Genomic DNA, 24,143 nt, shown 5'->3' on the forward strand with positions numbered 1-24,143 from the left:
ACGGCGCGCCGGGTTCCGCCCAAGAGGCTGAACGAGGCAGACAGGCTGAGGAATGAGGTGTAAGGGCAGGGGAGGGGCGGTGACCCGCGCTCCCGGAGGGATGCTCCCCGCTGCTACGTGAGCCCTAAGGCGGCTGGGGACCCAGCGGCTCCAGGCAGCAGCCTCTGCTCAGGCCTAGTTTCACGGTGCTCCGTGCTTTAAGCCTTTCCCCCTCCTCCCAGAGTTGTCTTTTCAACCCGAAGATGGTGCCTGGGATTAACAATATCCTCACAACAAGAGGATGTTTTTTGGTTTATTCGTGGCAGGGATTATCTCTGCTCAGCTACCACAGGGTGATGCGCCCAGAACGTAGACCCCAGGGAGAGTCAGGGTGGGAACCCATGGGAGGAATCCGTGGGTGCAACCCTTTATGGCTCAGGTTCCACCTAAGGCTAGTCTGGAAGAAGGAAATATACCTATCATGTCCATTTATCCTATCCACCATTTTATTGGGGGTGGGGAGGGGGGGCTTTGAATCTGTCAGACATTTTTATAACTTAATTCAATAAACTTGTATTAGCTTTCTAGGTGTCAAGCCCCAATGCAATAACCTAGAACAAACCTAGCCGGTTCCCAATGCTCCTGGCCCATCTATTTGTCAGTGATCCCATATTCCACACACATCCATTGCCCTCCCATTTGCCAGGGTTTTGTGCATCTGATATAATCCATGCTGCTCCTTTCTCTTCTCCCCCTGAGTTAACTGTTCTATGTTCCTCCACACCCTGTACCCCCAGGTATTTTTCTACTTTTGAAGCTGAGAGAAAAACTACTCTGTTAACAAGAATACTATTATTTCTTGTTGTGTTTTAATTTGATGGAGGATTTTTCAGTGCCCTAATTCAGCAGTTCTCAAATGTGTGTATGTAAGAATCACCTGGAGGGCTTGTTATCCAGGGCTGGGGCCTATCCAAGAGTTTCCAGTTTATTTTGTCCAGGGCAATCGGCAGGTGACACAGATATTACTGGTCCAGGGGCTTCACTGTGAGCAGACAAAAGAGTGAGTCAGTGGAGGATACTGGTGGTGTAGTCGGCTGAAGGAAGAGGACCCCCAAATTACAGGATGCCTGGTTGTTGAAAGAGAAAAAACATTAGAGGACAAGTTCAGAGGTTCTCAACCCTACCTGCACGTAGGGATCACCTAGAAAACTTTGAAATAAATTTTCCAGGGCCCAGATTACATCCCAGACCAATTGAATCCTGATCTCAGTGGTTTGGCATAAGGCTGAGTCCAGGTAGGGTTGTAATATCACCACAGGTGACTTCAATGGGTAGTGAACAAAGAGAACCACTGATAGCCCAGCTGGGCCCTGGGTGGAAATTCTGTGTGAGAATCCTGAGGTCAATCTAGAGAGATTATGTAGTCTAGGATCACATGGCTGACTGTGACTCCTGAGAGAACCCACCCTTGCCTTTTGAACTTTTCCATCTTTCTTCCATTCCACAATGTTTCCATTAGCCAAATCCTGTAGGTTTCCTCTCTAGGGTTTTGCTCCAAAGACTGGGTGCTTAAGCTAACAGCTGCCACATTTGCTCAACGGAAGTCCATTGCAGGAACATTTCCATCGGTGGTGTGCTTGTCCCGCTGGAGCTGAAGTCTAAAGAGCCCGAGGGGGACCGAGTTGTTTATACTGGCACGTATGACACGGAAGGTGTGGCTCCAACCAAGAGTGGAGAACGGCAGCCCATCCAGATCACCATGCCGGTAAGGCCTGCTGTGGGGGCTTGGGAGCTGTGGGGGATGGGAGTGTGGTGCCAGGGCAGATGGAAATCATGGAAAGGAAAGCAGTCACCATCTCCCTTTACCAAAGGTGTCTCAGGAGCCACTTCCTGTGGAAATTGGGCTAAGTGTCCTTCTTGGGTCTACTAGAGAGAGAACTATGCAATCCTCTTTTGCATGACAGACTGATTCTATAGATGCTTAAAGCTGCCACACAAGTAAAAGCAGATGGCCCTGGAAGACACACTGTTTTCCCTGTTACAGTCTATGTCAGGACTGACTTAGATGATTGCCCCTAAAAAGTTTCTGATTCCAAGTAGCCCACAGTATTTTAGTTATGAAAATAATGATTTGAATAACATCATGCCACTTAAATCTACTTTAAGATGGAGGGGTCCAAAAAAGTGAATGACATGAAAAATAATAAACTTCTTAGTATCTAGCCCTACCAATATAATATACATAATAAAACAGATATTCATAGCTAGGCAATATCAGCTCCTAAGTAAAAAAAAATTGGTAGACAGTATAGAGGTTGAGAAATAAGTTTAATTGTGTGTGATGAAGGTGATGAAGTGAGGTGGTTAAAACACAGGAAAAGCAAAGTTCACCTACACTGCTATTGTGAAAACTGGGTAGCCTTTTGCCTCTGAAGGGGTCAAGAATGAAGTTCAAGATCAACCTTGAATTGTCTGCCCTCTAGCTTTATAGGGAAGATCTCAGAGGTTAAGTATTGTTGTGCTTAAGAATGTCCTTAGGAGTTTGCTTAAAACACCAGTCCTAGGTTCTACCTCCAGGATTTTTGGTTCAGTAGAACTAGGGTAGGGCCGGAGAAACTGAACTTTTAACAGGCATACTAGATGATCTCCATAGGGATGGTGTGTAGAACGCATTTTGAGAAACGCAATCTAAGAGCTAATGCAGAACTTTAGTTGCACAGCACCAAAAGCACTTGGCCCTGCATATCTGCAGGTACCACATCCACAGATTTAACTGAGATTGAAGACTCTTTTTTAATGCATCTATACTGAATATGTACAGTTTTTTCTTGTTATTATTCCCCAAACAAAAGAGCATAGCCTTTACATTATATCTGGTATTCTAATTAACCAGACATGATTTAAAGTATACAAGATGATGTGCAGATGATGTGAGATACAACCTTTCTTGGATACCAAAAATAACCACCACAGTAACATAAAGAAATAATCTAGCAGCCCATTCTTTGTATCCTATATTTAAACTATTTCTGGAAAGAGTTCTAGTTTCCACCAAGAAATCTTCAACAGAGAAAAATGGGAGAAATATATAATCCCTGCAAGAGATGACTATTGTTAACATTTTGGTGAATGTTCTTAGAAAGTTGTTTCCATTGTTATTGAATATGTATGTAATTTACTGGGCATCAATCTATATATACATGCTTTTATCTTATGTACATCTTTGGAAGTTAAATACACATCCAAAGATGTATATGTGGAAAATAATTTTCAACTCTGCACTCTAGCATATGAATGTATCAAATTATTCTCAGTTACTTATTACTATTTCTCAGTGTTATAAAGAAAACACAGGTGTCTAACATTTTCTTGAGATAGATTTTCTAGAAGAAATTTGCATGTTAAGGCATTTTGTAAGTACTGCCTAACTGACCTCAAGAAAGACTAGGCAATAGATACGCCTACCATCTGTGTTTAGGCATCATCTCTGCTTTCACTTGGTACAATTAATCATTTTTTAAATATTCTTAACTGATAGATGGAATATTTTAATTTTATTTCTTTTGCTGTTAATTTGAAATCCTGACATGTTCATTTACCATTTATAAATTACATGTTTTACATGTTTAAAAAAGGCAGGTTTTTTTTTTTTTTTTGACAGGCAGAGTGTACAGTGAGAGAGAGATAGAGAGAAAGGTCTTCCTTTGCCATTGGTTCACCCTCCAATGGCTGCCGCAGCTGGTGCGCTGCGGCCGGCATACCACGCTGATCCGATGGCAGGAGCCAGGTACTTCTCCTGGTCTCCCATGGGGTGCAGGGCCCAAGCACTTGAGCCATCCTCCACTGCACTCCCTGGCCACAGCAGAGAGCTGGCCTGGAAGAGTGGCAACCGGGACAGAATCCAGCGCCCCGACCGGGACTAGAACCCGGTATGCTGCGCCGCAAGGCGGACGATTAGCCTAGTGAGCCGCGGCGCCGGCCTCCTTTATAATTTTTGAAGTTAGGATCCAACTTGGAAGATTTTCTCTAACTCCAAGATTGATTATGCATACAAACAATAGTACCTGTGTAATTTGTTAAATTTCAGATGATTTAGAGGTTAAATAATATTTCAATTCATACTTTCAAGTTAGATATATTTGTCTATAATGCTGTGATATAATTATCTAAATTATCCACTCCTTCAATGGTCAGTTTCATAGTAATTTACTCCTTCAATGGTCAATTTCATAGTAATTTCTTATATGGCAAACATTTTAGGTCTTTTTCTACACTTTCTAATCTATGCTATGCCCTACTTATTCCTATGTCACTACTGCATTGTTTAAATGCATTGTTTTTATTATAAGTATTCAAGAATTTTGTGCCTGACCATTTTACTGAATGTATTAAGAAGCCTTTGGTTAGTATATTGAAAAACCTACTACTTTATAAAGATAAGAGATTTATTCTTACAGTTCTGGGTGTGCAAGGCTAGGGACCTCATCATGTAATGGCTTTCTTATTGGCAGAGTCCCAAGGTAGCACAAAGCATCACATGGCACAAGAGAGGGAGTGCAAATGTTTATTTCACTGTGGTCCCTCCCCTCCACTCTCCTCTTTTCTCCCCTCCCTCCATGAACACGCCATGTTTCTATTGAGGTCTTCTCTATTTTTTTTTTTTTCAATACATCACAATATTGCTTACACATATTTTATACATATCATTTTAAGTTAATCATTAACTTTGTCACTTTTAAAATTTTGTTTATTTTAGAGGTAGAGAGAGAGCTGCTTCCATCCTCTGGTTCACTCCCTAAATGCCCTCAAAGACCAGTACAGGGCTGGACTAAAGCTAAGAGGCTTGAACTCAATCAGTGTCTCCCACATGGTAGTAGGAACCAAACTACTTGAGCCACCAATGCTGCCCCCTAGGGTCTGCATTAGCAGGGAGCTGGAGTCAGGAGCTGGGGCTGGGACTTGAACCCACACATTCCAATGTAGAGCATGGGCATCTTAACTGATGGATTAACTGCTAGGCCACATGCCTGCCCCTGTTTCATATTTTTGAATACTAATATAGGTGAAATTTTTATTGCTGGTATATAGAAATAACACCATATATGGTATATAGAAATAATACCATATATAGTATATGGAAATGATTTATATATATTGATCTTGAATCCTGAGACCTTGCTAACTTCATTTAATAATCCTAGCAACTTTTTTTGGAAGAATCCCTAGGATTTTCTACATATTTCATCATATCAATTGTAAATAAAAACAGCTTTCTTCCTTTCTTTTCAGTCTATGTTCTTTTTTTTTTTTTTTATGGCTTCATTGCACTGGCTGAGACCATCAGTGTGATGTTAAGTAGAAATGATGAAATGTGACACTGTTGTCCCTCAATTTTATTTTTTAAGATTTTTTTATTTATTTGAGAGGTAGAGTTAGTGAGAGGGAGAGACAGAGATAAAGGTCTTCCATCCGCTGGTTCACTCTCCAAATTGCTACAGTAGCCAGGGCTGGGCCAGGGCGAAGCCAGGAGCCAGGAGCTTCTTCCAGGTCTCCCACACAGGTGCAAGAGCCCAAGGACTTGGGCATCTTCTACTGCTTTCTTAGGCCATAGCAGAGAGCTGGCTTGGCAGAGGAGCAGCTGGGACTAGAACTAGCACCCATATAGGATGATAGCACCGCAGACAGAGGATTAACCTACTGCACCACTGCCCTGGCCCTGTCCCTCAATCTTGAAGAGAAACATTCAGTTTCTCAGCACTAAACATGATGCTAGCTACCTGGTATTTTTTATTACAATTTTTTTTTTTTAGAGATTTATTTACTTGAAAAGCAGAATCACAGAGAGAACGAGCGAAAGAAAGACTTTCCATCCTCTGGTTCACTCCCCAAATTGCTGCAGTAGCCAGGGCTGGGCCAGGGTGAAGCCAGGAGCATAGAACTCCAACCTGATCTCCCACTTGGTGACAGGATCCCAAGCACGTGGGCCACCTTATACTGTCTTCCCAGAAGCACTATCTGGGAGGTGGATCGGAAGTGGGGCAGCACCACAACACTGGTCCCTATTATAAATCTTATTATCAGGAATTTCCCTCTGTTCCTAGTGATGGAGAGTTTCTGTCATGAATGTGTTGTAAAATGTTTTCAAATATTTTGGGCATCTTTTGAAGCGATCATCAGGCATTTTCTTGTTTATTCTGTTTATAGATTACATTGCTATTTCAATGCTTAAGTAACCTTGAATTCCAGGGAAGACATGGTTCTGGTACATTTTCTGTATACATGGCTGGATTTGATTCATTCATATTTTGTTGAGGAATTTTATATTTGTGTTCCTGGGAGCTATAGATCTATCGTTTTCTTAAAATGTCTTAGTCTAGTTTTTAGTAATGCTGGATACATTAAATGATTGGAAAGCATTCACCTGTTTCCTGGAAGAGTATGTTTAGAACTTGCATTATTACTATTTTCTTTTTATGTATTTATTTGAGAGGCAGAGAGACAGAGAGAGTGCTCTGATCTCCTGGTTCACTTCCCAAAGTTCCACAATGGCCTGGGCTGGGGCACTCAGTCCAGGTCTCCTATGTGGGCAGCAAGAATCCAAACATTTGGATCATCATCCACTGTCTCCCAAGTGCATTAGCGGGAAGCCGGATCAGAAGCATGAGATGGGTGGGACTCTGATGTGGGATTTGGGCATGCAAAGCAGCAGCTTAAACCACTGTGCCAAATGCCTGCCCCTGTGTTGAAACAGTTTGAGGTATAATACATTCAAAATCACAGAGCAAAATGATTCCTTTTTGTATTACAATGTTCTGTTTTTCAACAGTTTGGCTGTGATGCATCTTTTTTTTTTTTTTTTTTTTTTTTTTTTTTTTTTTGTATCTTTCCTTTTGGGGAATTACTGACTTTCTTGAATCTGCATGTCAATGTTTTCATCAGATTTGGACTATTAATAGCCATTATTTTGTCAAGTTTTTTTCAGCTTCATTTCTTTTTCCCTGTAGAACTCCAGCTAAACATATGTTGAAAAGCTTGGTATTATCCCATAAGAGTTTGTTAAATTTCCTTCAATATTTTTAAAGAATGTTCAAACTGTTTCTATTGAGTCATTATTTATTCTTTCTTCTATTTCCAGTCTTATATTGTGCTTGTATTCTAATGTTTTTCTATCACTGTTATTTTTCCACTCCTGAATTTTCACTTATTATTTTTTCAGTGTTCTGAGATTCCTTACTCATTTGCTTTTCAATGTTTCCCTTTATTTATCAAAGTATATTTAAAATTGCTGGTTTGAAATCTTTGATAAATCAAACATCTGGCTCCACTTAGAGTAAGTTACTATAGCCATTTTTATCCTGGTTATGTGTTGTGCTCCATGTCTGGGAATTTTTGTCTGGAAACTAAACAGTGTGAATAATATTGATTCTAGTTTCTGTTTTTTTTTTTCTTCTGTGTACAGATCGTTTGTCTGTCATTTGAAATGCTCAGAATCAAAAGTGCTTCAGATTTCTGAGGTGTTAGAATATCTTCATAGGCCGTACTGGCTTGGCATCTCCAGTCCAAAAATCCAAAACCTCTAAAGTCCAAAACTTTTTGAGCATCAATCATGTCCACATTCAAAGGTTCAGATTTTGGAGCATAGAAGATTTGGAATTTTTTGGATCAGGATGTTCAACTTACATTACTGTGTTTGTATAGCGAGGCAGTAAATGGTAAATAGTCACATTCTGTCTTCCCAGCAGTCTGGTGCAGCTGATATCTCTGTTTCGTTTTTTCAACTTCCAGTTGCTTCTTTTCTAGCCTGGTCCATTTTTGTGACCATGGAGTTCAGCAGTTAACCAAGGAACTGAATCTTTTATACTGAGATTTTGGCGACCCACTCACTCTGAGATTCCCCTACATTGCCAACTGCTCTACCAACCCTAAACTCTTTGCTTTGACATGTCAAGCCAGTGAAGCTCCAACTTCTTAGCTTTCAGAATGTAATCAAAACAAAACAGTAAACATACAAATCTTATTCGGCCTAGCTTTATCTTCTAGAGACTGATTCTTTGCCAGTCTGTCTGCTTTTTCAGTGGATCACCCTCCCACTACTCCACACGCGCAGTTAGGGGTTATGACAGCACTATGGTCAGATTTGGGGTTTCACCCCTCTGCAGCTCTCCTTCCTCCAGGATTTCCTACTTTTTCCCAGCTTCTCTGTCAGCCTGGATGCTGCCTGCCACTTTCAACAGGTAAGGCTGTTGTCAGTCTCTCCTGCCAGAACTTCAAGGGATTGAGACACGCCCTCAGCCAAAAAAAAAACAAAAGCAAAATTCTTTTTTTTTTTTTTTTTTTTGACAGGCAGAGTGGACAGTGAGAGAGAGAGAGACAGAGAGAAAGGTCTTCCTTTGCCATTGGTTCACCTTCCAATGGCCGCCGCAGCCGGCACGCTGTGGCTGGCACACCATGCTGATCCGATGGCAGGAGCCAGGTGCTTCTCCTGGTCTCCCATGGGGTGCAGGGCCCAAGCACTTGGGCCATCCTCCACTGCACTCCCTGGCCACAGCAGAGAGCTGGCCTGGAAGAGGGGCAACCTGGACAGAATCCAGTGCCCCGACCGGGACTAGAACCCGGTGTGCTAGCGCCACAAGGCGGAGGATTAGCCTAGTGAGCCGCTGCTCCAGCTGCAAAATTCTTAACTGTTAGCAGTTCAGGTCTTTCAAGGGTGACTCTGCTCTGGCTTCTGTGGTGCTTTGGCCTCTTTCTAAACCCTTTAGATAGTTTTTGTCTACATTGTGTCATATTTTATAAAATGATCGGTGTAAATCTCACCCAGTAACTGCATTTTACTATTACAATCTTCAAAAAAAAAAAAAAAACAAAAAAACTTTTCAGTGTTTCCTGGTGTTGTGGTGACTTGGCATGCTATAGTTTTAATGATCTGTGATTACCTTACAATTTACTGTATAGGAGTGAAATGGTCATCTTTCCATTCAATTATAGTTTATACCTATTGCAAATATTCCCACTAAACTAAGGTCTTTTTGTTTTTTACTTGTTAAACTTTCACTTGGTGGCACCTTAATCCTTTGACTGTAATTTAAATTAAAAATATTATCCCAAAAACTAGAAAAAGAAACAAAAAAAGAAAAGGAGAGGAAGGAAGGGTGGGAAGAAGAGATGGGGAGGGAGAGAGGAAGGGAATATCATTATATTCTTGGAATTTTATCTGTGAACTATATTGAATCTGTCAAAAACTAAAAAATTAAAATAAAATAAATCACTCTAGTGGCCAATGTGTAAGTTGGATGAGAAGACAGACAAGCAAAGAACAATTAGGAGGCTTTTTCAGTCTTTAGTTTAGGGGTCAGAGTTAATAGCTTTGCAGAACGAGCTGGGAACTTTTTTACAGTTTATGCTCCGAAACAGTTTACACAGCATTGGCTTTAGCTGTCAGTAAAGGGCATGACAGAATTTCTCCATAAAAGTCAGAACCAAAAGTATTTGGAGGAGTATCTTTAACTTTCAGTTTAGTTCATGACTTTGCCTTTGGGGAGTTTTACTGAGTCATTATGTTTTTCTGAGGAAAGCACCATTCCTGCAGAATTTTAACCTGTATTTTCAGATCTCTAGGAATATTAAATACCACGGACAGTTCAGGTAAACCATCAAAAGCTACATCCTTAAACAAGTTTACAAACACTTCCACTGACTTGCATTTTGATCTGAAGTTTCTAAGTATTAGGAAAGTTTACTCTAAGTAATCTCTATGTGTAGAAATAATTCCCAGCTAAATGCACTGTAGTGTTCCACGTGGAGTTGTTTTATTTAGAATTTGAAACGACAGCCTTTTTGGTTGTTTTGCTTGTGAGAAACTGGTTATCTTCCTCTCCTTTCTAGTGATGAGCAGAATAACTCCGTTATTTTCAAATTGTTTGCTGAATTTAAGTTCCCCTGGATACTTCAGGACCCCTTTAAAGAAACAGAGAAACGTCTCTCACCTTTACTCGCCATGCATCTAAATTTCTCATGAAGGAAAAGTTAGTCATGCTCCGCTCCATGACCTTATTCCACTATGCACAAAGCTTAACATCACCAACAACTGAAAATTCCTTTTTTTTTTTTTTTTTTGGCATAGGTAGCCAGAAAGCCCAGAAACAAAATTAATCTCAAAGCATTATATTTAATTTGCTCATATTATTTTCCATCATGATTTTTATCTGTATATTTTTAATTTCATGTAAAATGCTTAGCACTGCCTTAAGTCCTTTATAAAATGATGTGCAATACAGTTATATAAATTGAGGTTGAATTAAATGGGAAAGTTAAATCATATTTAATCTAAAATTATGGAAAAGTCAAAATAGACTGCCAACAATGGAAAAATAACTTTTTCAGTTTTAAATACAAGAAATCATACTGGAATATAAGAAATTTAAGTTAGTTATGTTTTCTACACCATGGAAAATGAAAATAAAGCAATAATGAGAAAAATATGACACTTTTTATATTTAAAAGTATGATTTTTTAAATAAAATGCCAATTTTGGTGCAGGTGTTTGGTGTGGAAATTAAGACACCACTTGGGATGCCTTCATCTATATTGGATTGCCTGATCTGGTTCCAACTCACTTCTGATTCCAGCTTCCTGCTAATGCACACTGTGAGAGGCAGCAATGATGGCTCAAGTAGTTGGGTCCCTGCCAGCCACGTGAGAGACCCCAATTGAGATCTGAGCTCCTGGATTTAGCCCAACCCAGTCCTGGATAGTGACAGATTGGGGAGTAAGCCAGTGGACAGAAAAATCTCTGCCTTTCAAATAAATAAAAATTATTTTTTAAATAAATAAAAAATAAAAATACCAGTCTTCAATAGATATATTGGTTAAACATGAACAGTTTCCACAAAAATAATTAACACATAGAAATGTGCATTTTTTAAAATGAACTAGAAAAATCTATTTAAAATAATTCCTAATGATGCCATAATCTTCTTTATTGCTGGTAATGTAAAATAGTATGTATAATGCTTTCTTTTTAAAAATAACCATATGAGGGAACAGCCATAAATTTGCATTTCTTTTGGCCAAATAATTTTGCTCCTATTTAGGTAGATATATGCCCAAAATTGTTCAGTATAGTGAAGGACAATTGGCATATCTTATAACTGGGGTGTGATCTAATGGTCATAATATATTATGATAGAATCCTATTTCACCATTAAAATTATAACAATGAATATATAGTTGGACAACATATACAATGATACTTTTTCAACTTTCAATTAAGACACAGATTGAGTTCCTGGCTCCTGGCTTTGGCCTCTGTCCAGCCCTGGTCTTCACAGGTATTTAGGGAGTAAATCAGTGAATGGGATCATTCTCTTTGTCTATCTGCTTCTCCACCTTGCAAATAAAATTTAAATTTTTTTTAAAATACCAACTCTAAAAAGCCTATGTGTAAAGTAATTTGAAAAAGAATTCATTCAAGATGCAGAGATTACTGCTGCTTTTAAAATTTGCTTAAACTTATGCTTCGGCATAGTAGGCTAAGCCTCTGGCCTGAGGAACCAGCATTACATGAGTGCTGGTTCATATCCCGACTGCTCTTCTTCTCATCCAGTGCTCTGCTAATGCCCTGGGAAAGCAGTAGAAGATGGCCTAAAAGTGTTGGGCCCCTGCACCCATCTGGGAGACCCGGAGGAAGCTCCTGGCTCCTCGCTTTGTATTGGCCCAGCTCTGGCCATTACAGCCATTTGGGGAGGGAAGACCTCTCTCTCTGTCTTTCCCTGTCTCTGTAAGTCTACCTCTCAAATAAGTAAATCTAAAAAAAAAAAAAAAAACAAAACAAAACAAAAAAAAAAACTGCTTGAATTTCTTTTTTTTTTTTTTTAAGATTTATTTATGCCAGTGCTGTGGCGTAGCAGGTAAAGCCATTGCCTGCAGTGCCAGCATCCCATATGGGCGCCGGTTCGAGTCCCGGCTGCTCCACTTCCGATCCAGCTCTCTGCTATGGCTTGTGAAAGCAGTAGAAGATGGCCCCTAGGAACCCTGCACCCACTTGGGAGACCTGGAAGAAGCTCCTGGTCCTGACTTCAGATCAGTGTAGCTCCAGCCATTGTGGCCAATTGGGGAGTGTACCAGTGGATGAAAGCTCTCTCTCTCTCTCTCTCTCTCTCTCTCTCTCTCTGGCTCTCCTTCTCTCTGTGTAACTCTACCTTTCAAATAAATAAATAAATCTTTTTTTTTTAAGATTTATTTATTTGAAAGGTAGAGTTAGAGAGAGAGAGAGAAAAGGAGAGGTCCTCCATCCTCTGATTCAGTTCTCAAATGGCCACAATGGCCAGAGCTGGGCCAAGTGGGAGCTAGGAGCCTCAAACTCCATCCAGGTTTCCCACATGACTGTAGGGACCCAAGTACTTGGGCCATCCTTCATTACTTTTCCAGGTACATTAGCAGGGAGCTGGATCAAATCAGTGCCCATATGGGATGCTAGCTTCGCAGGTGGCAGTTTAATCTGCTGCACCAAAACACTGACCCCAAATTTGGTTAAATTTCTGAATCTTGTATTTTACCTTTTTTTATAAAAAGCATGCAAATCTTTTTTTTTTAAATATTTTTAATTTATTTGACAGGCAGAGTTACAGACAGTGTAACTGGTTCACTCCCAAAATGGCTGCAACACTCAGGGTTGGGCCCATCTGAAGCCAGGAGCCAGGCACTTCTTCCAGATCTCCCACACAAGGTTTCAGTTTGTTTGGTTATTTAAAAATTTATTTATTTATTTGAAAGGTAGAGTTACAGGGAGAAGGAGAGATAGAGAGATGTTCTATCTTCTGGTTCACTCTCCAAATGGCCACAACAGCCAGGGTTCGGACCAGTCCAAAGCCAGGATCCAGGAGCTTCATCTAGGTCTTCCACATGGGTGGCAGGGACCCAACTACTTGGGCCATCTTCTGCTTCTTTCCCAGGCTCATTAGCAGGGATCTGGATCAAAAGTGGAGCAGCCAGGACTTGAACCGGTACCCATTTGGGATGGGCACGTTGCAGACAGTGACTTAAGCCAGTATGCCACAACACCCGCTCCTCAAAGTTTCAGTTTTTAAGAGTGCAGTGTCTAGAATGTTTAATACTTCAGCTCGAAATGTTGAGGACTTTAAAATGTCATAGGATTGTGTTAAAGCCACATGAAGGCTTCATCTCTAGAAAAATTGAACTTAACCTTAGAGCTGCTTACTTGATCAGAACACTATCTCCATTTTCAATCACTTTTCCGATAATCAGCCTATTACAAATAAGATAAAAATACTCTTTGGCCACCACTCAAACCAAATATGATACAATCATTGTTGAGAACAGTCAACTATCAATCACCTGCCTTATCTGTAAGAATTAGGCTTTATTGCTGAGACTTTGAGGATCATGAGTTACCATTTATAGACTGCAAATCTGTTGCCTCAAACCATATCCTCAAACCATCTAGTGCCTTAAGGCTTTCCAACCTTTCAGTGGATGCCTGCATGGGCAAACGAGACTTACAGTAAGTGACGACATCTTTCTTTTAGAGACTAAGAATCATTCTCACATTAAAACCAACCAGTCCTTGTGCCTCAGTGATTTAAAAGAATGTTCAGTGTTTGAGGTGATAGATACATTTACCCCACTGGACATTATACAATGTGTGTGTGTGTATATATATATATATATAGAAACATCACATGATACCCATAAATACATACAATTTTCATGTGTCTGTTTAAAAAAAAAAACTTTGCTAAGAAGATTATAGAAATTCTCACTTCACAGATCCAATTAGGAAGAAGTTTTGAATCAAGTCCTTCTCCCCACCCAGAGCAAAAGAAGTATAAATCCCTCCCACTAAGACCAGGGACCCAGAAGGGAGCAGCAGCAGGAAGTTATGGCTTTAGTACCCCCAACCCATACTGGCCCCAGAGAGAAGTTGAGGAGATTCCCCCATCTTGTCCTCCAAGCACCTGGCAGAGTTTCATTTACAGTGGACTCTTCCACATTTAGCCAGTGCTCAGTCATGTCAAGTGAAAGGATGAACAATTTGCAGATTGTTGGCTATCAGACTTCATTACAATTCTACAATTCTACTTTAAGTGCTTATAGTGCTGCTTTTTAAAATGATTTATTTAATTTATTTGAAAGGCAGAGTTAGAGAGAGAGAGGGGGAGAGACAGAGGTCTTCATCCACTGGTTCACTCTCCAGCTGGCCACAATAGCTGGAACTGAACCAGGCCAAAGCCAGAAGCTGGGAGCTTCCTCTAGGTCTCTAATGTGGGGGCAGAGGCCCAAGCACTTGGGCCATCCTCTGCTGCTTTCCCAGGCCATAGCAGAGAGCTGGAGTGGAAGTGGAGCAGCCAGGGAAGGAAACAGCACCCATATGGGATGCCAGCATTGCAGGCAGTGCCTTAACCTGCTACACCACAGTACTGGCCCCTGTGTTCCTGCTTTAAGTTAATATCCTTGCAACTCTTACCACACACACCATTCTTATGAGTCTTGCTTATGAGTCTAAAGCTACTTTGAAGTACTTTCTCTTTTACATTTTTAATTAATTGAGTAAATGATGCTAGGAATATTGGCCATTTGGGAGAGACGTTGATGTCAAACTATAAAACGTATGTCAGCTGGAAAAAGTCAACTTTTAAAAATGCTAAATGAGAATAAATAAGCTTTATAAAAGTGAAAGCAAAAGGTAAATGTTGAGAACTTTGATTACATACAATGTAAAATTTCTGTCAAACATCATAAACAAAGCGGCATTTGCCCTAGTGGTTAAGATGTCCATGTCCTATCTCAAGAGTGCCTTGGTTTCATACCTAGTTCTTCTCCTGACTACAGCTTTCTGCTACAGTCAGCCCCAGGAGGCAGCCTTGATGGCTCAAATGATTGAGCTCCTGCCTTCAGTTTCTTGTTCTGGACTTCAGCCTGGCCCACCCCAGCTGTCAAAGGCATTTGAGAAATGAACAAGCAGATGGGAGTGCTGCCTCTCTTTATCCATGTCTCTGTCTCTGCCTTTCAAATACATGAAATGTTTTTAAAATATAAAATTAAATATTAATTTAAAAGGTATATGATGATTGGTAAAAAGATTACTGCTAAGTCTGCCTTGATCTGCCACTGCCCATACAGATACTACTGCTATCTTTAATAAAATTTTGTCCCTCTTTACTGCTCACCAAAGCAGTACCTGGCTTGTGAAGTCAGGAAATAGTCAAATGTCATCTAACTTAGATTAATGACAGTGATTTCTTTATTCAAATAATTCCAGAGGCCTTGGTAATAGAAGCTAATAAAGAAACACTGCTCAACTCCCACTTCAAAAAATAGTCCTGATTTGTGCTTCAATGTGACTGACTCTCCAATTAGTCCCTCCAAAGTCCAGGTAGAGATTAAGTCTGCACAAATCATTGTCATAACCCCTTTTGTTGGAGACAGGTGGGAGTTTGGAGGAGTAAGGCAGGGAGGCAAATGAAGTTGTTATGAGACTAAGAGCATGCGTGGAGGGAAGTAGCCTTACACACACGCTCCAAATATATAAGTTGGTCTTCATGCCAGCCATCTGGGCCAGTACTTAGCAAGAGCTACAACCTAATATTTAAAAATTCTTAGGACTCGGTAAGTAAGAGAGAATCTTGGAATGTGGGAAATAGAAAAATTAAGCAAAAAACATCAATAGGGATGGGCATTTGATGTTATAGTTAAGCTACCACTTGGGACAACCCCCATCCCATATTGGAGTGCCTGGGTTTGAGTCTTGCTCCATTCCCAATTCCAGCTTCCTGCTAATACATACCACAGGAGGCAGCCGAGATGGCTCAAGTGGTTGCATCCTTGATACTCATGCGGAAGACATGGTTTTAGTCCCTGGCTGAAGACATTTGGGAGTGAAACAGCAGATTAGAGTTTCTCTCTGTCTCTCTGCTTCTCAAATAAAAAATAAATAAAATATTTTAAAAAAACATAAATGGCAACAAGTATGTGAAAAATGGTTTAATTTCACTACTGACCAAAATGCAAATATTGTAATGGTAATTTTCACCTATAAAATTGGTGAAATTATGGAAATAATACCAATTGTTCAGGGTGAGTATAAGCCTTTGTGAAATATTTTTTTCTTAAATCCTTTTTTTTTAAAAAGATTTATTTATTTGAAAGGCAGAGTTACAGACAGGCAGAGAGAGAGAGAGAGAGAAAGTCTTCCATACACTGGTTTACTCTTCAAATAGCCGCAACGGCTGGAGCTGGGCCGATCAGGAGCCAAGAGCCAGGAGCTTCCTCCAGGTTTCCCATGTGGGTGCAGGGGCCCAAGGACTTGGGCCATCTTCTACTGCTTTCCCAGGCCATAGCAGAAAGCTGGATCAGAAGTGGAGCAGCCAGGTCTCAAACTGGTGCCCATATGGGATGCTGGCACTGCAGGCAGCGGCTTTACCCACTACACCACAGCACCAGCCCTAAAATATAGTGATTTTTATAAACTGTTATTTTATCCTGCAGCCTTGCTAAATTCACTTATTCTGATGGCTTTTTAGACTACTTGGAATTTTCTGTAGATATGGTTGTTCATCTGAGTGGAGACCATTTTACTCCCTCCTCTGGCCTTAAGGCACTGGCTGAGACTACCAATACAAGCTGAGAGCATATATCTTTATCTTGTTTCCAATCTTATAGAGAAAAAAAATCTGTGAACCTTAATGATGAGATAAGCTATAGGGCTTTTATCAATGTCCCCTAATGAAGTTGAGAAGCTTTTCTTCCTTTCCTAGTTTGCTGAGAATAAAATTACATTGCAGTGTCAGATGTTCTTTCTGCACCTATTGACATATCCTTTTCTCCTTTATTCTGTTAATATGGTAGCTTTTCAAATTATTGAACCATCCTTGAATTCCAAGGATAAACTCTTCTTGATCCTAATGTATTAGCCTCATGTGTTACTGAATTTGATTTATTAATACCTTTTTAAAAGATTTGTTTTTATTTATTTACTTAAAAGGCAGAGTTACAGAGAAAGGAAAGACAGAGAGATCTTCCATCCATTGGTTCACTCCCCAGTGGCCACAATGGCTAGATCTGGCCAGACCAAAGTTAGGAACCAGGAGCTTCATTCAGATCTTCTACATGGGTGCAGGGGCCAGGCACTTGGACCATCTTCCGTTGCTTTCCAGGTGTATTATCAGTGAGCTAGATTAGAAGTGGAACAGCCAGGATTCAAACTGGTGCCTGGACGGGATTGCTGGCATTGCAGGCAGTGGCTGAACCTGCTATGCCACAATGCAAGCTCTGATATACTAATATCTTAAGCAATTAAAATTATAAGCAGATTTTATGTATGTCTGTGAGGAATTTCTGTCTGCAATTTCCCTTTAGTGAAATACTTCTGTTGAGTGTTGCTGTTAGATCTTGTGTGCTTCATAAGATGAATTAAGAAATGTTCCCTCCTGTGTTGTCTGAAAGCATTGGTATTTGTCTGAAAGAGTTGGTATTTGTTCCCTTAAATGTCTGAATTTGTCATTGAAGTCATTTGGATCTGGAAGAATTTTAACTACAAATTTAATTTCTTTACTCTATAGAGGTCTATTGACAGTTTGTGTTTTTCAAACAGGAATCTGCTCATTTTACTGACATTTTTGGTATCAAGTGTTCCTAATTTAAGGTCCAGAGAATCTGTTAATGATGTTCTCTTCCATTCCTGTTACGGATCATTTTTCTTGCTCAGTTTTATTAGGGGTTTATCAATTTCAAAGACATTTTCAAAGGGATTTTAATTTTGATACATTTTTTTTTCCTCTTTACTGACTTCTGATCTTACATCCTTTCTTCTTTATACTCTCTGGCAAAAATGAAAAGGATTGGCAATTCTTAGTGTCAGCAAGGATACAGAACAACTAAAACACTTCTATTGCTGGTGGGAATTAAAAATGGTACAACCACCTAGGAAAAGTTTAACAGTTTCTTTTTCTTTTTTTAGATTTATTTATTTTACTTGAAAGGCAGACTTACAGAGAGACAGAGGCAGAGAGAGAGAGGTCTTCCATCCATTGGTTCACTCCCCAAATGTTCCCAATGGCTGGAGCAAGCACAGCCAGGAGCCAGGAGCTTCCTCCGGGTCTCCCATGTGGGGGCAGGGGCTCAAGGACTTGGGCAATCTTCTACTGCTTTCCCAGGCCACAGCAGAGCTGGATCAGAAGAGGAGCAGCTGGGACTCGAACTGGTGCCCATATAGGATGCCAGTGCTACAGGCTGTAGCTTTACCCACTAGGCCACAGCACCAGCCCCAACAGTTTCTTAAAATATCAACATAATTTTTATGACCTAGAATGTTCAGTCCAATCTATTTAAGAGAAACTGAAAACATATGCTTACTAATAAAACCTTAAGCAGTAGAGAAATGGAGAGGCTTGGAATTACACAACAGAAAAAGTCACAGATACTTACTTCTGCTGAATTCATTTACTAATAACGTTACATGTTTCCATCACTAAATTTCTCTGTGGTTCCATCAGTGGATTTCTGATTAAGTTTTTTTTTTTTTGTTTTTTAAGATTTTTATTTATCTATTTGAGAGGGAGAGTTACAGTGAGAGGGAGGACAGAGAGAAAGGTCTTCCTTCCATTGGTTCACTCCCCAAATGGCTGCAGCCGCTGGAGCTGTGCCGATCCAAAGCCAGGAGCCAGGTTCTTCTTTCTGGTCTCCCATGTGGGTGCAGGGGCCCAAGCACTTGGGCCATCTTCTACTGCTTTTCCAGGCCATAGCAGAGAGCTGGATTGGAAGTGGAGCAGCCGGGACTAGAACTGGTGCCCATGTGGGATGCCGGCACCATAGGCGAGGATTGACCTACTGTGCCACGGCACCGGCCCTGATTAAGTCTTGATGAGTTTCATATGTTTCCTAGAGGAAGTTGCATTGTATGGAAAGAAGTATTCTGGGACATTTTGCCAACTGGGTGTAAGACCACAGAAATTATTTAAAACAATCTCTTTACGTTCCCAATTTGTTATCAAGGACAACAAATGACTTTGTTCTCCTTGGAATCAATGTGGTATTTTCCACACTTCTTAAGAAGTAAAAAATGTGGCCGGCGACGCGGCTCACTAGGCTAATCCTCCACCTGCGGTGCTGGCACCCCAGGTTCTAGTCCCGGTCGGGACGCTGGATTCTGTCCCAGTTGCTCCTCTTCCAGTCCAGCTCTCTGCTGTGGCCCGGGAGTGCAGTGGAGGATGGCCCAAGTGCTTGGGCCTTGCACTCGCATGGGAGACCAGGAGAAGCTCCTGGCTTCTGGCTTCGGATCAGTGCAGTGCGCCAGCCGCAGCATGCCGGCCACAGCGGCCATTGGGGGATGAACCAACGGCAAAAAGGAAGACCTTTCTCTCTGTCTCTCTCTCACTGTCCACTCTGCCTGTCAAAAAAAAAAAAAAAAAAATGTAGCTAGGAAGGTGAGTGTTTGATCTAGTATTAAGGAGCCAGTTAAAATGTCAGTGTCCCACATCAGAATACCTGGGTTTGGTATCCGGCTCCTGGCTCTAGCATTCTTACTAATGCAGACCCTAGGTAGCAGTAGTGATGGTTCAAGTAACTGGATTCCTGCCACCCACAAGAGAGACTTATATTGCATTCCTAGCTTCAGCCCTAGCCCAACCCCACTCATTGTCAGCATTTGGGAAATGCACCAGCAGATGTCTATCTGTCTATCTGTCTCTCTTTCTCTTTCTACTTCTCAAATAATTTTCTAAAAAAAATTTTTTTAATGCTTGTGACTTGTAGGAATACTAAGGCAAATAAAATATCCAGGTAGTCTTAGCTCACCTGCTGTAACCTAATACCACACTGAGAGACTTAAACAACAAATATTTTTTTCTCAGAGTTCTAGAGGTTGAAAGTCCAAAACTTAAAGCTCTAGTAGCTAGGTGTCTGGCGAGGCTTTTTTCCCTAGTCCATAGCCACTCTCTTGCTCTGTCTTCACATGGCAGGGAAGATGATCTCTCTGAGGTCCCTTCCTATAAGGGCACTAATCCCATTGATGAGGGCTCCACTCACCTGACCTAATGACCTCCCAAATGATCCACCTCCAAATGCTATGATCAGGAAGATTTAGGCTTCAACATACATTTGGGGAAGTGAAAGGATGGAGGACTGTAAAAAGTCCTTAACAATGTACTGAAGCTTCTCCATGTGGCGATTCATGTAAGTTATCAAGGAGAAAAAAAAAAAAAAAGGAGAAACTGTCCATTAACTCACCCCTTTTACTTAAACAGTTTGGTACAGCAAAATAGCTTTTTGCTAAAAATTAGGAGATCTCAGGGCTGGAGCTGTGATGTAGCGGGTTAATGCCCTGACCTGAAGCGCCAGCATCCCATATGGGCACTGGTTCAAGGACCGGCTGCTCCTCTTCCAATCCAGCTCTCTGCTATGGCCTGGGAAAGCAGTAGAAGATGGCCGAAGTTCTTGGGCCTCTGCATCTGCGTGGGGGACCCAGAGGAAGCTCCTGGCTCCTGGCTTTGGATCGGCGCAGCTCCAGCCGTGGCAGCCAACTGGGGAGTGACCCAGCAGATGGAAGACTTCTCCCTCTCTCTCTGCCTCTCCTCTCTCTGTGTAACTCTGACTTTCAAATACATAAATAAATCTTAAAAAAAAAATAAGTAAAAATTAGGAGGCATAAGTTCTTTTCCTGCTCCTACCATTAGCTGGCAATAGAGTTTGGACCTAGGGAAGGTCACTTAACCTCTCTGAATCTTAAGTTTTTCATCTATGAAGTGGAGATGACAAAATCAGGCACATCAAGGTTGAATGATGTAGTAGAAGTATCATGTAAAATAAAGGATGCTATACAGATGCACAGAATTGCTCCCGTGTATAAACTGCATCCCTAAGGAGCCTGCCTAGGTAGATTTTCCTTAGAAAGCACAGATGGACTGAGAGGAGTGGAAATTCTGTGTAGTTTCTTTTGTTCATTAAGAAGAATGTCAGCTTTTGAAGCCCCATCTGTTCTTAGCTAGATGAGAAGAAATTATGAGCAAGGTGGTGAGACAACCAGGAAATAGAATTCCAATGGAAAAAAATAGGAAGAAGGCTAATGGGAGTTAACAACTGGGTGTGGGCTAGGAAACAAATGCATAGTTACCAACATTTAAGTTAACCTCTACATGACCTTGGATCCAACATTAACAAAAGAGAAACCAAATAGAAGCACTAAAACATTGATCTGTAGCTAGGACTGTCCTCAACAGATCTCTGTTTTCATCTCCTGAGTTACAGAAAATCTTTAGATGGAGACTTTGGTTTTAAGTTTATTCAGACAGTGCAGCTCCTTAAGTTTTTTTCTTGGCTGTGACCATTATCATTTTGGCTAGTTTATTTATTTTACTTTCCTTAATGTTTACTTACTGATTTTCATCGACTTGAAAGGCAAAGCAACAGAGAGATCTTCCATCCACTAGTTCATTCTCCCAAATGCTGCAACAGCCAAGGCTGAGCCATGCTGAAGCCAGGAACCGGGAACTCCATCTGGGTCTTTCATGTGGGTGGCAGGGACCCAAGCACTTGGGCCACCTTCTGCTGCCTTCCCAGGTACATTAGCAGGGAGATGGATGAGAAGCAGAGCAGTTGGGACTCCAGCCAGAGCTCTGATACACGATGCTGGCATTGCAGGTGGCAGCTTAACCTACTATGCCACAACACTGGCCCCTAAAAAGTCTAATTTTAAGTGGATCAGTACTAGACATTTTAATGGTACTCTGCTTAGTTCGTGTCACAATATAAAAGAAAACCTTTTAAAAATATTTTACATGTAAAATTACTGTGTGACATTCAGTTATATCTATATCTATCTATCTATACACCATAATCAATACCTTCAAGATGGACATTTCATGTTCCATTTTCACTATAAATTTTGTGATATTCTTTTAAAATAAATTATAAGAAATGGAATTACTGAACCCAGTTGTACTCACATCTTTAACTTTATACAAATTGTCATTCTAAAGAGCTGTATAACCCTGTTCTCATTAGCGGTCTTTAGAATACTTGTTTCCTGGTAACTCACTGAATAGAAAATGGATCAGAAGTGGAGCAGCAGGACATGAACTGGCACCCATATGGGATGCTGGCTTCACAGGCAGAGGCTTGGCCTACTACGCCACAGTACTGGCCCCAATCCAATGAGTTATGACCACTGTACAGATATGTCCATGTAACCACCATCTACATTAAGATACTGAATGCTTCCATCACTGCCCAAAAGTCCCCTCCACACACTGATGTCAATCCCCTCTTCTCACCCCAGGTCCTAGAAAACCATAGATGTTTCCTAGTAGTATGGATTATATTCTTTTACTGTACAGAGTTCTACATATATGGAATATAGTACTTATTATTTTTATTCATATAGTGTGTATTCTTTGAGGTATAGATTCTTTGGTTCAACGTGTCTTTGAGATCCATCTCTGTTGTCTAAGTCAGCTTGTCCTTCGTTATCTTGGTAAAATGCTGGTTTATAGATACACCAAAACTTACCTGTCACCAAGTGATGATTAGATACTTGGGTTGATTCCAATCTGAGGCTTTTTGGAATAAAATTGCTATATGCTTGTGCAGATCTTTAAGCCATGAATCTCTTTAAAAATATACTTTGTTTTCATGCCTACGAGGTTTCTGGACTCTAGGTATATTATCTACTATTTCAAGTCAAGAAAATTTCCCAAAGGAAAAGCCCAGATCTTGTTTTGGGATCAAATTATCAGGATGAGGCAATGGTGCAGGATATAATTTTGAGAGCATCTTGGAAAGCAATCTGGGAAGCACCTGATCACCCTCCTCCTGTATCAGCCGCAAAGCATAAGGCTCCTATTGCTCGCTGCCCTCCTCCTCTCCATGTCTTCTGGCTCCCAATGTGGCTAACAATCCTGCCAAGTCAGTCCTGTCCCCTCCCATGACAGGAGGGTCAGAGGAGAAAATAACGAGTGGCATCATGTTGTTTAATGCCAGATCCCCTAAATAGCTCCAGAAGGCGGTAGCAGGGTCAGGCAACCCCACAGGCCACTTGAGTGTCTGCCCAGTGGCCTCTAGGGTATTCTTTGCCCTCTTCAAGGCTACAAAAGGACTGCATCTAGGCTCAGGAAAATTCTGTGCAGTGATTTGCAGGGCATGATTTCTGGAGGTAGAATGCAAACTTCTTAAGAGCAAGAGTTATGGCTGACACCATTTGTATGTCTGCAAGATACACAGTAGATATTCAACTATGGTTTCAGGTCATATATATAATCTAAACCTCAGAGATGGGCATGAACTCTTATAAACACTCAATATATGATAGCTTAAGAAGGGTCTTACCAATCAAATATTTCCAACAAAATGTTTTTGTCACCTTCAGTCAATTATTTTTCCAAAGAATTGAAACTACTAGTAGAAAGGCATAAAATCTTATGTGTAGATACGCTGTATAGATACACTTTATATTGCTGTCTTTTGAAGTAGAAACTCAGACAGCCAGGAAATGTTTTTCTCTCCTCTTTCCAGTGGCCTTTCTGTGCAGGGACTTTATAAAGCAAGCTCTGAAATTCTTAGATTCTAAGAGTGGTTTTCAGAAAATTAAATTTGGAAATTATTTTTGTGAAATGCAATATGACAGCAAATGCCATTCATACAATGGGGTTTTGTAGGAGGGTGGTGACATTTTGCCTAGTGGTTAGGATGCTGTATGTGATGCCCCCATCCCATTTCAACATGCCTGTGTTTGAATCCTGGGTCTACTCCTGATTCCAGCTTCCTACTGCTGTAGACCCTAGAAGACATCCCTGATGTTTCAAGTAGTTAGGTCCATGCCACTGATGTAGGAGACCTGGATGTAGTGCCCAGCTTCAGCCTGATCCAGCCCTGGCTGCTGTGGGCATTTAGGGAATGAAATATTGGATGGGAGCACTCTCACTCTCTTTGTCTCATTCTCTTTATCTTTTCTATTTCTGCCTCTGTAAATAAGTAAATAATTTTTAAAATGTTTACTTTTACCTACTTGAAAGGTAGAGCAACAGAGACAGAGGGAGACAGACAGAAAGAGACCTTCCATCTACTGGCTCACTCCCCAAATGCCTCTAGCCAGGGCTGGGCCATGCCAAAGCCAGGAGCCTAGAACTCCATCTGGGTCTTCCATGTGGGTGGCAGGG

At 40.9% G+C, this 24,143-nt stretch overlaps 2 protein-coding genes across 6 annotated transcripts in view; one reads left to right on the forward strand and one right to left on the reverse strand.

Annotated features, from left to right (window-relative positions):
* The window catches only part of PLEK (pleckstrin), a 133,683-nt gene that overhangs the window by 62,420 nt on the left and 47,120 nt on the right, over window positions 1-24,143 (reverse strand). The window lies entirely within an intron of this gene.
* PPP3R1 (protein phosphatase 3 regulatory subunit B, alpha) overlaps window positions 1-24,143 on the forward strand; it is a 159,516-nt gene that overhangs the window by 1,127 nt on the left and 134,246 nt on the right. For both annotated transcript variants that reach the window (XM_002709827.5, XM_051842832.2), the window contains exon 2: window positions 1,594-1,744. In XM_002709827.5, the coding sequence (XP_002709873.1) occupies window positions 1,594-1,744 (151 nt within the window). The remainder of the gene's footprint in view (window positions 1-1,593; window positions 1,745-24,143) is intronic.

The sequence above is a fragment of the Oryctolagus cuniculus genome, chromosome 2, assembly GCF_964237555.1.
Source record: "Oryctolagus cuniculus chromosome 2, mOryCun1.1, whole genome shotgun sequence".
Taxonomy (NCBI): domain Eukaryota; kingdom Metazoa; phylum Chordata; class Mammalia; order Lagomorpha; family Leporidae; genus Oryctolagus; species Oryctolagus cuniculus.